Source organism: Prinia subflava, chromosome 6, assembly GCF_021018805.1.
Source record: "Prinia subflava isolate CZ2003 ecotype Zambia chromosome 6, Cam_Psub_1.2, whole genome shotgun sequence".
In the NCBI taxonomy this organism is placed as follows: domain Eukaryota; kingdom Metazoa; phylum Chordata; class Aves; order Passeriformes; family Cisticolidae; genus Prinia; species Prinia subflava.
In genome coordinates this window covers 2,476,419-2,494,120 of record NC_086252.1, presented here as the reverse complement: position 1 = coordinate 2,494,120, position 17,702 = coordinate 2,476,419, and the positions used below count along the sequence as shown (strand labels likewise).

The window sequence follows — 17,702 nt, the reverse complement described above, 5'->3', positions numbered from 1 at the left end:
ACTAACAAGCCATTAGACTAGATTAAAAGTGAGTGGGCTACAGTAATCTGAAATTAGGAAAAGCATTTAACTACATGTAAATATGCAAAGCATGGTTTGTGGGGGGAGAGGAGGTTGGGGGGTTTTGGTGTGTTCCTCCCCATGCCCCCAACAAGTGCTTTCAGTGACACTGTGTTAGTGGTCCAGTTGAGATTTTCACCACATATTGTAATCTGTACCCTGGACAGTCTTCATCTACAAGTTCAAACCAACATTATTAAGTTTCATTGAATTCTAGTTATGATTGGTTTAATTGATTCTCTGGCTGTGATTTGAACCAGTAAAAAATATCAATGAGTACAAGTAAAGCAAAATTTTATGAGCTGATCTTTTAGGAGAAAATGATGTTAGTGTGCAATTCTGAACTTACAGCTCTAGAAATATCCCAGGAATTTCAGCATCAGCTGTTTGTTTTCAGAAGCAAAGTCCCACTGAAAGATTCTTGCTAATCCCCAGCCTGTAGTTGTGGGTTATGTGAACATTTGAAATGCTGTTCACTAGAGGTCAAAAAATATATTGGTTTCAATTAATAAATTCCTAATTTAGTTGAAAGCCATAAATATATTACATTTAAAACATTTTTCAGTTATTATTCATGCTGTGGGTCTGTTGTTAGAACACCTTGCCAGCTGGATGGAGAAATGTGCTCAAACTTCATGTGGAGTAAAATGCTGTGATTGACCCTCGCTATTTTGATATAAATCTATTAGATTTCCAGCAAAATGGCAGCTCTGGGAATCCAAACAAACATGTACAGAATTTCCTTCATACTAGAGGGTCTTTGGAACTTTTCAGATCTAGCTTGATATTTAGGTAACAGTATAATTTGACAGACACATAGTTTTCTCTACATTTGATTAGGCACAATATGTTTATTTTTAACCGGAGTTCCTTTCACTAAAAAATTGCTCTGTACTGCAGAAGAGGTATTTGTTTTCACAGTTTTAAAATATTTCTTTGAATTAAAAGATACATCCAGTGGATGCAATAGTGTTAACCATGTTAAAGTTCCTCATTTAAATCTTTAGTAGATTTGGATAATTTTTAACACGGTTTAATAGTTATTTATATCAACTGGCTCACAGGAATTTGGTGAAAAATTGTCTCAGTATTCCTTAAATAGAAATAATCTAAATATAATAATATATATATGATAATAATATAAATTGAATTAAGATTAGAAAAATAATTACAGTCTCTGATAAGAGAGACAAAGTTTTATTGGTGCGATCTTTTATCTTTTCCTGGGGGAGTATTTAGAACAAAAATTTTTAAAAGTTATCATCAGAAGTCTCTTGCTTTACCAAAAAACCCCACAAACAAACAAACAAAAAAATAAAACAAGAGTGAGCCTCAAGTACTCAGTTTCCTTCCTTTTCACAAGTAAATAAATACTTGGCTTTGCATAGTTCTTGCTTTTACACTTCTGTGCAGTAGGAGCTTTTCTGCCACGCAGATGATGAAAACAATCTGTGTGTCTACATCTACTGCACGTGAACCTTTCCAGCTGCACCAGAAGAGCGTGACTGGCACAGGCTGGACCTGCTGCTCCCGGGTCTGATAACTTACAGCCTGACAAGGGCAGCTACAGGGCTGGAGTTGCTCTGACTGAGCCTGCAGTACTGGAACTCTTCCTTGAGTGTTGTCATCAGATAACTGAATGAAAAATGTGCTGGTATCTCCTAAAATGCGACATTCTGTTAAGTTGCCCACACATGCCTCAAATTGCTTTCCTAAAATGGAATGATTGATGAAAGGTAGGAAGGTGCCTGTCTCTTTGTGCATGAGGAATGCACTAGGTTTGATGGCTTTATCCCTTAATTCCACAGCCACCATTTAACAGGCTGGAGAAATTTATTTATTCTTATTTTTTAATACATAAAGATCAAAATAAAAAATAACCTTCAGAATAAAAGCCCTGAAGCCACAATGCTGGAAAGCCATTGTGACACGTAGTTTCAGAGCTGATTCTGTCCTGCCCAGGCACTTGCCAGTGGAAGAAGTGACTAGATAGTGAGGTTTTAGTAAGCCTTGACTTTCACATGCATCATTTTGATCGTGAAACTGCAGGCAGAGCTCTCCCATTAGAACCAGGCTAGGGGATGTGTGCACAGAGGAAGAGGAGGAAGGGCTGACAGAATTCCCACCTGTATGTGCCAAGTCAGCAGCAGTGGGGCCCTTGTGACCTTCTCCTTGGCCCCACACTGCCTCCCGCCCCGCTGGGTGTCCAGGGCCAAGCGCTGCTGCTCCGTCCTTTCCCCCGCTGGTGGCTGCTCGGAGTGGGAGAGGCGATTCCCGGGCGTCGTGCTGTCTCTCTTGCTCACTCTCTGAACCTTTTAGGCTCGGAGGGAGTTGAAACGCTTGAAGGAGGAGGCTAGGCGTAAGCATGCTGTGGCAGTCATTTGGGCTTTCTGGCTTGGACTGAAGGTACTTTCTCCGGCGCTCCCATCTGTCAACGTGAACTCAGTAAAGCGTGGCACACCTTACTAACACTTCATAAACAAGCTGTGGTGTGGGCTCACCGGAAGGGATGGTTTTTTTACACATTGTTTAACTTTGTCATGGACTTGGCTGAAAAAGCTGTGAGCTGAAATCGCCTCATTTACAGCAATGTTGAGGCATTGTGGAGTTTTTGTCCTATCAGCTTTCTGATAGGAATCTCAGCTTTCAAGAGAAAGACAAAAAGTCAGATTAAAGGGACTCTATTACAGTTGTTAACTTTAAAAACTGACCTACCTTGGCAGAGGTTCTGTCTGGAAGGATTACAAGGATGTATTTTCTTGTTGTGACCTCTGCTTGTTAGACAGGGAAGTAGGGTGGAAGTGTCTGACTCTCCCTGCTGATCACAGTAGACCCGTGATCCCAGCGTCTGGGGAAATGTCCCACTGTGGAAAGCCAGTGGTCATGTCCTGTTGCATCCAGCAGCCTTTTTAGAGCCTGGCATTGCACACAGCTACCTGTGGCTTGTGACAGCCACGTGAATTCCTAGAAAAACTGAGATGTGTAAAAGTGTTTTGTTTCCCGTCCCTTGTTTTCAAGGACTGGTTGGCAAAAGAAAACACATCTGTAATCTGGAAAAATGTAGTTCTGCTCTGTAAATAGACTTACAAAAATGGCATCTTCAGATGTTTCAGGTCTGTGCCCAAGTGATTTACATAACACAGTTTTACAGACGCAGTCCTGAGGAACTGCGGAAATCTGAATCTGTTTGGTTTGGCTGGGAGCGACCTCTGCTAATAGGGATAGTGTAGAATGCAGAGGTATGGAAGGAACAATTCACTAGATAATGCAGAGTAAAGTTCAGCTCTCATATTCCTGAACTTATCCTGACAGTGATGAAATGGGAAAAATAGTCAGAAAACATATAATTATATATAATACATGTTCATTTGTATATAAAAAAATCATTATAATATACATGGAGACCAGAGCTGGAAAATACAAAGGAGCCATTTTAAGAAGTCATTCTGCAGATCAGAATCACACTTTAGGTACTACTGCCAAAGTAGGTCTGTTTTAATGATTTTAAAGCAAGGATATGTCCCTCCTGAGAACTCAGAGGCCATTGTATATCAAACAGCAGCATTTAAATGCAAGCTGATGACTCCAGAACCTTTAAGGCACACTACAGCAGGAATACATTTCTGCAGTCTGTGGTGTGGTTTTCAGTGAGTTCACTAAATAGCATAAGCTACATTTCCAATTTCCATCTCACCTGAAATACACAGATTTTTCTGAATAAGACTGCAGTCTACCATTCCATTCTATCACAGGCAGTTTGAAGGCAAAGTGTTTTCACCCATGACATGCGATAAAAACAATGAATATTAAACCATTAACTTGTGAGGATTTTGTTGTTTAGTTGGTTTTTTTTTTTTAATTGTATGCCAAGTAGATTTTAATAGCATTTGTGGTACTTTGCAGATTTAGGCTTTTCTGGAGCAGCTTGCATTTCTCAGTGCTTGCTTTGCAGCTTCCCTGCAGCACCAATAGGATGCCTGGGTGTCTGTTAGTCCCTTTCTTCCAAATTAATTTGCACACCTTGCAGCTCGCAAAGAATAATATAAAGCAAGATCATTAAGGAGAGTCCTTGGTGAGATTTGGGATGATTGTGGTTGGAGTGGCTTTGAGTGTGTTAATTATCATCCCTGAATAATTAATAAAGGATGTACTCTAATTATAGTGCACTAAGCCTTGCAGAAAATGAGTGAATAAGAACTCTGATTTTTTTTCCTTTTTAAATGAGGGGAAAAAAAAAATATGGGCTGAATTTGCATGGAATGATGACAGCTGAGTGCTGCCAGTTTTGTTGGTGCATCTTAATGTGTAATTAAGCAAAATCTGTGTACCTGTGGGGTGGTTTTTGTCCCCACATGGTGACAGATTCTTGCTTTCCAGATGCTGGTTTATCTTAAAATGCATGAATCACTATGAGGCAGAAGGGGGTGCCAGGGTAATTTTTTTTTCTGTAAGTTGAAGGGGATTTCATTCTAGGGGTTTCCCTTTATACTCTGGTTACAGAGAAGCCAGCAACACACAGTGAGTTAGCTAAAACCACTAAATTTTGCTCTGGGGTGAATTATGCAAAGCCACGATGTTTTCCCTGGATTTTGCCCAAAACCCATAACAGGTGTGTTGCAGGCTGTGCCAGAGTTTGCAAAAAAATTTGGGGGATGTTTCAGCTGACTTGAGTTCGGCCTGGGTGTTACAGGAATCTGGAAACCAGTTGGGCTTTCCAAAATTGCCCTTTCTGAATTTTGATCTATGCTAATTAGCACTGATAGAAATACAAAAGGCAAAACAAGTACTCTAAAACTTGCACTGCCAAGTGTGTATTAAAAATTAATATCACCTGCAAAAATTGCTTTGATGATCACTTTTTGATTGTGTTTCTAATTTTATTGGTTTTAAAATAAAATTTGGGAGCAAGTAGCAAGCTTGCTGACATTAAGCAACCTTTGTGTTGATTCTCTGCTCTTGCCAAGCACCAAAATCTTATTTTTCTTTTGCAATGAAGACTGCTTGTGTGAAAAGAATTTTTTTTCATGCAGAAGTCTACTAAAAAAAAATTCCCTTTTTATTATAGCAAACTCTGTGTATTAAGAATTTTAAAGGAGAAGAATCTGAAAATTTCACCAGTTAACTCTGTAATGAACATCAAATCAGTGTCACTTCAGACACAAGAAAATTGTATCATCACTGATGATGCCTCACTTTTTCCAGTCCAGCTTTATGCAAAAGCCTGTTGAAAACAGATTCATGCTGTGAATTTACCAATATTTGAATAATTTGTCTTTTTGGAGGGAAGTATTTCAAATTCCTTGATAAGTTTGCAAATAACTGCACTCAGGTCAGCTGAGGTGTGTTTCAGACATCGTGGTCCATGGTGTGCTTCACATAATGTAAGTGTGAGGTGATATTCCTGTTTCAGGGAACCCTTTGCATGTATGTATGCTTGTTTTAATGTTTTCTACCATAGAGCTTGTTAAAAAGTACCTGTGCAAACAAATTCATTCTTTATATTCATTTTGAGGGTTTGTTTAAATTTTCAGGTCCGTAGAGAATACAGGAAATTCTTCAGAGCCAATGCTGGAAGAAAAATTTATGAATTTACCCTTCAGAGACTTGTATGTATATATCTGTACAAAGCACATGTACACTTTCTGTGTTTTAAGTTTTTATTTTCTATCAAATGTAACTGTTGTGTTATGATAGTCTTTGTAAGAAAATGTCCAAGCACATGGAAAAGTGACAAATTAATGATCTGATATTGTGAAGAAAGGATAGTGATAGTGTTTGAAGGTGTAGGAATGGTATTTGCCACTCTTCTGTGATACCTAAATCTGCTTTTCTCAATATTCCTGGCTTTAAAAATCCATATTCTGGTTTATGAGAGCTGAGAGTTGCAGTTTGGTAACTGCTTTTTAATCACAGAGCATCTGCTTTTCCTTGTGTTCTTCAATAACTCTGATATTTGAGCATTAATAAAACATCTTGCTTCAATTTTATCACAGATGCAAAAATACTTCTTGGAAATGAAGAATAAGATGCCTTCTTTATCACCAATAGATAAGAACTGGCCAGCGAGGCCTTACCTTTTTTTGGATTCAACTCACAAGGAACTAAAGAGGATTTTCCATTTGTGGAGGGTAGGACACATTCTGGTCCAGTCTGTGCAGAGCTTCTTCCCATGATTTTCAACAGTTTTATTCACAAAGGATCTATTTTTAGGATGCATTTCCTTCGATTCCAGCCAGGATAATTTTATTCCTTTGGAAGGAGTGTGTTTTTTGATCGTTGCCTTTGGCCTGCAAGGGATGTAACTACTCTGGCTACTCCTTTCTGGGGCTATGGAGAGAGGTTTGCTTCCTGCCACCAGCCTGTTAATTAGTAGCTCGTAATACTTGTGTCCATGGCCAGGACTCAGACTGAAGCTGGAAGTGCTGGGTGGAATTTTTGACTTATGAGCTGGGGTTAGCTGAAATTTGCTTTGGATGGAGAGAATGGCAAGAATCTGTACGAGTGCTGGTGGGACGTTTTACTGATCTTGTGGGCTGTGTTTTCTGTGAATTGTCAAGGAACAGGTTTTCTTTCTGAGCCTGCAAAACTCACCCTCAGCTGTGCTTTTTCTCTCTGCCTACATAAGCTTCCAAAGCTGTGGAACTGTATTTATGTTTCTGTGAACTCTTTTGGCACTCTTCCAGTGAATGGTATCTCATAGATTAAGCTCATGTTTGAGTGCAACATGCTTATAGGAGATATTATTATATAATATAACAATATTATATATAGTTCCTGGTGTAATTCAAAAGTATGTAGAATGGGTGAGGAGAAAAATCTCTCCTGTTTGTTATCAGTGGCATGTAGGATGGAGCTGAATCACTTCAGAAGCATACAAAGAATGTGCATCTTGAGCAATGAGCAAACATTAGTCTGTGGTGCTGTGAGATTGGGAAAGATAATTTTATGGTTTGTTTAATATATCCTGTTTTGTAGTGTAAAAAGTACAGAGATCAGTTCACAGATCAGCAGAAGCTTATATATGAAGAAAAACTGGAAGCAAGTGAACTTTTCAAGGACAAGAAGGCTTTATATCCAGCCAGGTAATGACAGATTCTGCTGCTTTTAGTGTGCAAGATGATTTGGGAAATGAAACAAGATTTTGCTTTTTATCTTAAGCAGGAAAGTGCATTTTCCTTGTTTGACAACATCCCTCCATCATTTGCCTTTACCATCCTGAAAATTGACCTCAGCTAGAAGAAAACTTAGATGTTGTTACAGCCACCAGTGCTGTGATAGGAAGAACTTCTAGAATCCATGTCCAGAATCCATGGTGGTTTGTTGTTCTGACACTGCTCATGCCATACAGGTTTGGGGAACTTGCAGAAGGGAACAGCTTTCCCCCTTTCCCCTCATTCCCCTCAGGCTGTTTCCTGCAATAGCAGACCTGGAGTGAGCTGGAAGGCTCTGAGTGACAATGTCACTCACTCCCAGATGAGCTGTGCTGGGGAGCTCTCCTGTGTTCTGGCTTAGCACATTCACCACACTGCTCTAAGGTGAAGACTAGTGGTGCATATCTTTTTGCAAAGATACTTATAGGAAATTTCTATTTCCATTTTGGAATGTTTTTTGTGGTTTTTTTCCTTTCTTTTAATAATGTGAAATCTCAGCAAATAAGTTTTTTGGTTTCTCAGTTTATTGAGTTCTTTAAAGCTGACAGGTTTTTGTCACTGCTACCTGCAGAGCCAGCATTATTGAAGAAAGTGCAGTAGTATCTAATTTTGTTTAAGGAACACACTTCTTTTGGTATGCAGTAAAACTGACAAAAGAGAGATATGATGTCCTTGAAATTAGTTGCCTTACAATTTTTAAGTGAATATGAGCTTATAAATTGTGGTTTTTCTTGAAAACAACCATTGAGAGAGTTTTCTCTTAGATGCTGTAGTTTGAGCTGAGCAGGAACAAACAGAATGAGAAGCAAGGTTCAGCAGAGGGAGGAACAGGAATCTGCAAGACTTTATGAGAACAGTTCCATGCATGGACAAGCTCTGCTAGTTTGTTTGTGTGTTTCCTTGGTTTTGTTTTGTGTAATTTTTTTTTATTGAGACATTTCCTGTTTTCCTGTAATGGACTCAGTATGCATTTCTCTTTTTTCCCTTCAGTAGATCACTTACTTAATGGCTATATATGCCAGCTTGTGGTTTATTCCTTATTTGCTTTGGGATGTCTTTTTATGCTGCTGGGAAAAGAGAAAGATGGTGCCTTTGGACTTTCCTATGAGCATGCAGGTTTTTTTAAGTTTTAGTCATTATGCATCTGTTCAGCATAGTGCTCCTTGGGAAAGAAGGAATTGTATTTATATTTCTTTATATAGTTTTACACCAAGGCTGAACAATGAAATAACATACAGCAAAATGCACACACAAACATATATACACACATATATATGAGTCATTTTTATCCAAGACATTCTTTAGTGGTATATGTGATAGAGGAACTGCTGATTCATTTCAGTTTTAGTTATAACTTGTCATCATTTGATCATGGATGACGTCCACAGGGAATCTACTGTTTTGATGGCTATGGTATCATAATGCTAATTAATAAAAACCAAAAAACCCCAAAGCTCCAACATGGTGGAAAGTTGGAATGCTTTCCCTACCCTGTATTCATTTAAAAACATTTCCATCTCTTTTTGTCTGGTATTCAGAGCTGATTAGCTCCCACTGTTGTTTTGTTGGTTTGGTTTTTTTAACTGGCCTAAGGGTAGAGAAAATTGCTGTATAAAGTTTCTGATTAATTAGCATGATAGCAGTTCATAGGATGTGGCTAATTTTCTATCTGTACTATAATTATTTAGGGAGAGAGAGGGACTTGTGGGTACTAAAATTCCAGTACCCTTCCTCTTCTTTCCCATCTCTCTGTGTGCCAGAAATGCAATTGCAGAGGCAGTGCTGTTCCACATACTGTATTGGCTTCTCTTGGGCTCTAGTCTTGGCAGAGCTTGGTGTTAATGCTTTGACTGCAGTTAAATCACCGTTTTTAAAGTGACTTCCAAACAAAGGAAGCAGCCACTATTCATTAGTTCTTGGCCTGTAGTGAAGCCCTTATTTCAACACCCTGAGGTGTATAAAGATGGGGGAATTTGCAAGTGCAGCAGATCTTGACAAGGAGCTGCTACACATTTCACAAACAACAGCAGACCTTGAAGGCAAGTCCATGTCTGTCACTGAAGTCCTGCCTTCAATAATAGTATCAATAATGTGTCAGTCCTACTGAGGTTGTGTTTTCTGTTTTCCCAGAGACTCTTACTGGGTGATTTCAAATCACAGTTGACTGCATAGGCAAGGATGTTCATGTGTCTGATAGCCAAAGCAGTTTGGCCCTTTTAATTGGAAAATGTTTCCAGAGCAAGGAAAAACCCCATTCTGCCTTTGGTGATAACTTTCTCTTCATTCACCATCGCTGAAAATTATATTTGTTGCATCTCCTCCTAAAGCCTGTGAGGGTGTCAGGTCTGCTTGAGGTTCATGTTTAACTTGGGTTTCCTTTGCCTTTCTTTCGGGCAGTGTTGGGCAGCCATTCCAAGGGGCTTACTTGGAGATCAGCGAGAACCCCAAGTACAAAAAACTCAAAGATGCCGTGGATGAAAAGATCATTATTGCAGAAGTTGTGAATAAGATCAATAGAGCCAACGGGAAGGTAACCACATAGATTTGATTTATCCAGAAGGGTAGATCATTTTTGTTACAAATAAATTGAAAGCGAGACTCATAATAGTCTGAAGGATTTTTTAAATAATGCATGCTTTTAAGGGCAAGACTGGAAAAGTTGGTTTTATGTAACTTGGTGATTTTAAACACCTTTTTTAAATTTACATAAAGATTACTAAACTCTTGTTTTGTAGCTTCCAGTGAGTTTTCCAAACAAAAAAGGTATCTCATCAACTGGTAACAGACTGTATTGTGTCACAACTAAATGTAGTCTCTGCACTCAGCTAAGGTCTTCTATTTGCCAGTTCAAGAAAATACACATTTAGAAAATACCTTATTCAAGTATTTAGAAAACTTAACTTTTCAAAGTCCATGCTGTCAGTCAAGCTTCTGATAATCACATTTTATTATCTTTTAAAATTATGGGTGGCATACTCTGCTAGTTTTGCCTGTCTTCCAAAGCTCTTTGGAATGAAGAGGCAAGATTCTTGTATCATTTGAATAAAGTTCTTAAATATGGTGGGTCCCTTTTTAATCTGCCGACATAGAACACATTTTGCATTTAAATTATACTTATTAAAACTGGAAGTATAATTCTGCCTTAGTAAACTTAATTGCTTTCACCATATCTGTCTAAACATTAGAAATAGTAGATCTCAACTTCTCAGATCCGGATGTCATTTATGCATTTGTAGGAGTGAAATTACGTTGCCCGTTGTTGATGCCAAGTTAATTTTCTGGTTTAGAAGAAACTAATTAAATGAAGACAACATCTTTCCTGTACTTGCATAGGCTACAGCTCTCAAGATTAAAAAAAAAAAAAAATGAACTATGGTTCTATGTGCTTAAGGCAGCTACTTCTTACTTCTAATAAAGATTTTATTCTTTAAAAGTTTACAGTAGAAAAATCTGTATGTGGATTAAGTTCTCATTCCTCTTTCTTACTATTTTCTAAGACAAATTTAATAACACACATTTCATGCTTTAAAAATATTTGTCTTTTGAAAATACGAATGCTTATCCTCCTAAAGGGTAATTCCAATAGATAAAGGGAGGAGAACATAACTCTGAAAAGTACTTAGGTGATTTGCATTGCTCTGCATCATAGTTTTGTTGAATAATGATCAATATAGACACTTAGTGTGCGATGATTTTCCTGGAGATTTAAAGAGCATGAGAAATGAGGTTATCCTGATTTGCATAGTTTCAGAGTTTCACTTTCTGAATTTTACAGCTGTAAGCCAGTAATTAAAGGAACTGTTTATACCTAAGCATATGTGCCAAAATGAGCTAAGCTTCTCAGTCTATAATTAGACACATAAATAAATTTGACCTGATTTTAACTGATCTGCAGCTTTTACTGAACATCAAATGATCACATTTGCTAATGTGGGCCAAGCTTTTTAACTCTGTGGACTCCTTGGAGTCTTAGTAGGTGCTCGATGAAAACCAGTTCTCATGTACACAACAATCTGCATTCTTGCATTTTCACAGGCTGCATCCAGGATTTTCCTGTTAACCAAAAATAACGTTCTTCTTGCGGATCAGAAATCTGGGACTATCAAGTCAGAGGTTCCACTGGGAGATGTTACCAAAGTATCTATGAGCTCCCAAAATGATGGATTCTTTGCAGTGCACCTCAAGGAGGTTGGTTACCACTCCATCACACAATAATGTGACTGTTCTATGTGCAGTGATGTAAAACCTGTTTGTTAATTATCTTGTAGCATTAAACCATAGGGGTTACCTTGTGGGCTTAGAAATTTATTGAGCTTTGCTATAGTTGAAAAAACTTTTGATTTAAAGCCACTGAAGCCAAATGAGAACAGTTTATTACATTATGAATGATCATTTAACTGTGAAAATCGGACTTCATGTTTCACTGCAGTCTCTTCAGGATCAGAGTTTTCCACTTGTAATATGGTTCAGGTACCTTGTGCCAGTGTTTTCCTTACATGTACTGGTAGAATGTTTCTCTCTTCTTTATGGGATGCCAAGAAGTCCACGTTGAGGCACAGTTAATTTGTCACTCAGTTCTAAAGAACTTAGCTCAGTGCTATATTTGCCTCACTGCACTGTAACTATTGCTCTGCTAAAATCATTAAGCTGGCATCTGTATTCTAGCCTAAATGTATTTGAAGACTCATATATACTTGGTGTCTTTTCATGCTCACTGCCATCATCCTAATCCTGGTGTTGGTAATTTGCTTTTGTTCCTTTCTGCAAGTACTGGAAGCTTGCTGTGGTGTATCCAGACAAGGGGTACAGAAACACTAAAGTTTTGTAGGAAAGTGAAGATGGCCCTCCTTTAGGACCAGAAGGGATATTTTATTTTTTTACCTTTCTCACCTGATTTGCAGATTATTTGGGTGCAAATGGTATTTTGAGCCTATACACTGCACTGCAATCCCTATTTAATTTACAAGACAAAGGATTGTTGTTTCCTTAAACTGTGAAGAGAAGACTCCTTGTAAACCCTCGTGCTTGGCTGCCATTTAACCATACTCAAGGTTTGGGTAGTCCTAACTGCTTTCCTTCCTGTTTCAGGGTTCAGAAGCCGCCAGTAAAGGAGATTTCCTGCTCAGCAGCGATCACCTTATTGAAATGGCCACTAAACTTTACCGCACTACTCTCAGCCAAACCAAACAGAAGCTCAACATTGAGATATCTGATGAGTATGTTTCTTGTTTGCTTAAGAGTATGCTTGCTTCAATGCAGCATGCTAAAAAGTCAAGTATCTAGTGTCAGAATAACAAAACAGTGCTGTGTAGCTAATACTTCTTTTCACTTGACAGAATACTTGTACAGAAGGATCCAGTTTTCAGTGTGTACTCATTTATAGTATTCATTTTGGGTTTTCCAAGTCCCTGAAAGTCATTACAGAAAATGTGCTTTTGTTAAAGTAGTTTCAAATAGGGCTGTGAAGCAGAATTGCTGCTGTAGAAATAATCAAGAGTTACTACATTTGAGAAAACAGTTTTGCATGTGACTGAAAACTTCACAGATTACTATGAGATATTTATAGATTAGAGTGGACACTAGGTGCCAAGTTCTTCTGAAAACAACCAAAAAGAATACAAAGCCCTTCCCCAATCCAATGTAGGTTTGTGAAGCTCTATCTTCTCTCTTGTGAAGAGAGAAGATACAACCTATTGTTTGGGGTTTTTTGGTTGTTAAAAAGCTTTGTTTGATAAAAAACTTGCATCTCAAACTAGTATTTCTTTCTACTTGGTGCAGTTTCATATTTTGGCCTTAAATAAGGACTGCCCTTGTGGTGTTTTTAGCTATGGAATAAAGGTGTTTGTGTGTGTGTGTGAACGCCTAAATTTTGCTGAGTAAGAGTCTCCCTCTCAGTCCACCATTGCAATGTGCCACTTTTGTTCTGTGATGTGGCTCCTCTTTTCAGTAGTATTGATTTTGTGGGTTCATTCACTTTGAATAAAGAAGGAAATCTGGAACCCTTTAACAGTGGTGAAGTACATTTCCTGTAGGCAAAACCTGAACCTTTTTATCTGGCTGCACCATACTGCGTGTGTTCTAGAGTCATGGTACTACAGTTTGTATCCATTCAGATCTGAAGATTTATTAAAAGGATGATTTTGCTCTTTCCTTGAGAATAAAATCTGCCATTTTCCTTTGTTCTGTTACCAGATGTCATTTAATTTGCTCCAGAGTGTGTGTTTTTTAGTCTCTAAAAGTGTGGCTGTCCCCAGTAAATTTCTAGTTTAAGGTGGGCTACAGAGGAATAAACTACTAAAGCAAAGTCACAGCATGCATTGCACTAGTCTGGACTGCCTTCTTGCCTTAGGTCTGGAAAACAGCCTGCTTTCAGGGAGTCTTGCTTTTTGGGATGTGGCTTTTGTTTCTTCTCTTGCAGATTAAAAACATTCATGTGTGTATTGCTATTGAGTTTATCCACAATAAATAATTTTAAGCTGTTCGCAGTCCCATCTCTGCTGATGGTGAAGCAGGAATCTTCTCCCTGCTGGAGTTTAGACACAAGCACAACTAGGGATTGAGGAGAAAATGTGGCCTTATTTTTGACTACTCTGTTTTTTGGGAGGAGAGTTGATCTAAGAATGCTGTTGATGCAGGGCTACGTTTAGGAAGAGACACACCATTCACACGCACAGCATTGGAACAGCAGGTGTAGGAAAATGCAGCGTTGGTGATGAGACAGTGGCTGTAAGAGCTGTGCACACTTTTGAGGTGGCTGCATGGCTGTGGGTGCTGAGCAGGCTCTGAGAGCCTGGGCTGTGCAGCAGGACCCAAGGGCAGCTCAGCGCAGCAGAGGCCACTTCCTCCCCTGAGCTCTGCCGTCAGCTTGATTTGTGGTTTCCGGCTGCAGAGCAAATTCTTTGAAGTTTTTTGGCCTCTGCTGGAGGACTTTTTAAGGATGCTAAAAGGGAAAATCGGCTGTATTACAAAGGACTTTTTAGGTCAGCAGCCACTGCATGTGAGCCAAGAGGCAGCGCTGCCTTGCTGATTGCTTTTAATCTCGATATCCAGATCCGAGAGAGGTTTGAGGCTCCACAGGAGCATCTTGGTTTTTTGTGGCGGTGGTTTTTTTAAAGGCAATTCTCCACATCCAGTTTCCCTTCCAGTAAAAAGTGAAGAGTCAAATCCAGATTAATTTACCCTGAACTGTAGAAAATGTCTAAATTTGGAGATTGCTGGGCAGGAAGTGAATTTTCCCAGTTGCCGAGCAGGGGGTTATAAAGGCTAACTAAGGATTAGACATATGAGAGCTGCTAAAATAGCAGATGTACTAAATTAAACATAAACCAGAAGAAGAGAACTCCCCATGTTGCTACAGAAGTATGGAGCTTCCATGAAAACAGAGAAGTCCCTTTGGCTGACAGTGAAGTAGTTGGAAATAGTCTTTGCTGCATTTCTGGTACATGAGAAATTCTGTTTCAAACTGCTTTTTTTCTAAAGGAATAGCAAACTAACTTGTAAAATGTCCAGTTATAGGCAAAAAGCAATAATTAAGAGATACAATCTGAAGGAGATTCTGGCCATAACAGAAATTATGTTTTTTAAAATTTATTCCCCAATCTTTATTATTAACACAGAGCTGAAAAGACATCTTTTGGAGTGATGCTTAGAACCAACAGGAAAAGTCTTCTGCTACTCATGTGTCTTTTTTGTTTGTTTGTTTTCCCTCTCCACACTTAACTAAAATTTTTACTGTTCCCTCTCTTAGGTTCCTGGTCCAGTTCAAACAAGACAAAGTGTGTGTGAAGTTCATACAAGGCAGCCAGAAAAACGGCAACATCCCAACTTGCAAGCGAAAAAACAATCGGCTTCTCGAAGTGGCTGTCCCTTAACTGCAGCTGGTGACTCTCCCCTCTATGGACTTGTTTCTTTGTAATAGTGCAATTTTAGTGGTTTGGTTTTGCTATTTTTATCCCTTTCTGGAGCTGTTGATGGCTAATAGCTTTAGAAACCTTTGGCAAAACATTTGATCAATCGACTTTGAAGTCTTTTTGCTCATGCCAGTTTTCACCCTCAAAACGCAGATTTTTACCCAGTGAGGCATTTTTACCAGCTGCCACATATCTGTCATACAACCAATCATTCTCTTTGTTTAGCAGCCGTATTTTAGTGCAGCATATCATAAACCCACATATTAATGGTAACTTACTCGTATTCCTTAGTGTAGAGATCTGCTTAACAGGAATTATACATGGCCTTGGTGCTGGGTGGCCATTTGTGCCCAGTGTCCTTTTGTCCCAAGCTGTCCAGGTGTCTGACAGGCTCCTCATGTCCCACCCCTGTGCAGACCAGCAGAGCAGAGGCTGATAGAACAACTCCTGTAGCTCACACTAGGACCTGTGTAACTCAACCTTCCCATCAGCACAGCACGGAGACATCTAATTCTGCAAAGTAGAAGGAACAGATGACTGCACAAGCAGCTACATGCATAATTTTATTGTAAAACAGGTGGAAATTTCGAAACAGCATTTTTAATTAGGTCAGATGTTTCTAATGGCTTTATAAAGTAGAGATCAGCAGAATTAAAGAAGCTTTTTCTCTTTTTTCACAGAAGCTTTAAAGTTCAGGGCATATTTTCTGTTCTGCTATTCTTCTTTTAAATTATGAGTTAAGATTAGAGCCTGAAAAATGCAATAGTATTCATAACACAAGTAAATGCTAGTTATTTAAACAATTAGTTATCAAGTGAAAGGTTTGAGCCTTTCTTTTAAATATTGGCATGTACAATGTGCAATAAAACATGCGTGACATTTTGTGAGTTTATTTATAATACACTTTTGTGTGGAAGACAGGATTGGTGCAGACTGCATAGACAATGTAGGGCTTAAAATAGGTCTGTGTTGTTAATTTGCAGTTTCAGAGTGTACACTACAGTTGTCAATTTGGGAAGAGTACTTTGAATTAAAAAAAGAAAAAAAATCCTTCATTTGGGGGTCTGTATATAAATTGGTATTACGGTAATAAAACTGTTCTAATTCTGTGCTGTTTGGTACTGCTATGTTATAACCATATTTTTGTACTCCAAACTATTTTATATAACTCGTGTGCCTGATGTAAATGCGTGCACAGAAAATACAATCAAGGGCCACATTATAAACCCTCAGTGTAACTGATTGCACTTAGTCTTTTATAAGCCAGAAGCATTAGCTGAAATCCTTGAGAGGAGGGATGCTTTTCCAGAGGGAAGGAACTGCTCACGTGAAGGGTTTGTGGGATGTGACTGTGACTTGTCGACGCGAGGGCAGCGGAGGAAGCGCGTTATGTTTTTGCAGTCTGGACAGAGTAAGACCCTGGCTACCTGATGTGCAGTGCTGGCAGTCCAAGCATAAATAAAAGAAAGAGAAAGAAAAGTTCAGAGTCTCCTTCCTCTCCTGGTGGTGATGTGATGTAGCACTCATGGCTGTGAAGGCTCCTCTGGGTAGTTCAATGTTTGAACAGAGTTTACTGCAATAGCTGTTCAAGTGCTAATGGTTATCAGTCTGAAAAATACAGCTGGTTTGGGTTACACCACACTCTACTTTGGGATTAAATGGTTTTTCTATGATTTGGGTACAAAACAATTGTTTTAACAGGCTGCTTCAATGTTGCTGTTAAAAGTCCATACATGTGACCTTGACAGGTGGGAGAAGTCAAAGGATGCATTTCCCAAACTGACAAAAAGCTGCCTCTTCCTCATAATTGTAGTTCAAACCCTTCTTCTTAATAAATGAGTCAGGTTAATAATTTAATGAAATTTAAGTAATTTTACATGTATTGTAATGATAGATGCTTGCAAAGGAAATTTTAGAATCGATTTGTGATGCAAAATTATGGTACTTGAATTATTCCATTGCCTTAAGAAGACAGCACATAATAATGACAATGTGGCATTTAAAACTCCTAAATCCTGTATTAGAGTTTCTGCTTGGGGAAGATTGGACAGTTAAATTGTTCCCTCACATAAAACTGTTCACTTTCTTGGAAACCTTACAGTAAGAACCACAGGGAGAAAATGTTGAAAATTAATTTAAAAAGTAAGGAAAACAAATGTTTGAAATCTGATGTAATTCTGTAGTTGCTTGCAGGTAAGAAATGGGAGAGTTTGGATTAAGAACATCTGGATATTTGGCCCATGAAACGAAGGTATTTGTCCCATCCCAGCCAGCTCCAGCACACATCCCTTCTATTTCTTTGATCTTTCCAGCAAGTCATAGTAGCCATACCTGCAAAAGACTGCAAGAGGGACAAACGCTTCACCTTGGTTTCCCTTCTGTTTCTGGACTTCTTCAATTTCTACCTTGCACATTAGCTGGTACTTTGTGACAATTATCTTTTGAGTCTTAAATGCTTCTCAATGTACAGAGCAAGTTTTGCTGAACATGAGTTACTAGATATGACTAGGAGAGCCATGGTATCCTGATGTTTAAATTTAAGTGTCTTGGATGTTGAAAATAAAAATGCAAGGTCACCTAA

At 38.6% G+C, this 17,702-nt stretch overlaps 1 protein-coding gene across 2 annotated transcripts in view; it reads left to right on the top strand.

Moving 5' to 3' along the window:
• Positions 1-17,702, top strand: part of MYO1B (myosin IB) — a 107,971-nt gene extending 90,269 nt beyond the window's left edge. Inside the window, exons 23-30 of one of the 2 annotated variants that reach the window (XM_063399880.1) lie at positions 2,380-2,466; positions 5,592-5,666; positions 6,054-6,188; positions 7,036-7,142; positions 9,609-9,741; positions 11,247-11,399; positions 12,300-12,427; positions 14,959-17,702. In XM_063399880.1, coding sequence (XP_063255950.1) covers positions 2,380-2,466; positions 5,592-5,666; positions 6,054-6,188; positions 7,036-7,142; positions 9,609-9,741; positions 11,247-11,399; positions 12,300-12,427; positions 14,959-15,082 — 942 coding nt within the window. In that variant the 3' untranslated portion in view covers positions 15,083-17,702. The remainder of the gene's footprint in view (positions 1-2,379; positions 2,467-5,591; positions 5,667-6,053; positions 6,189-7,035; positions 7,143-9,608; positions 9,742-11,246; positions 11,400-12,299; positions 12,428-14,958) is intronic. The other variant, XM_063399881.1, reaches the window with a different exon arrangement.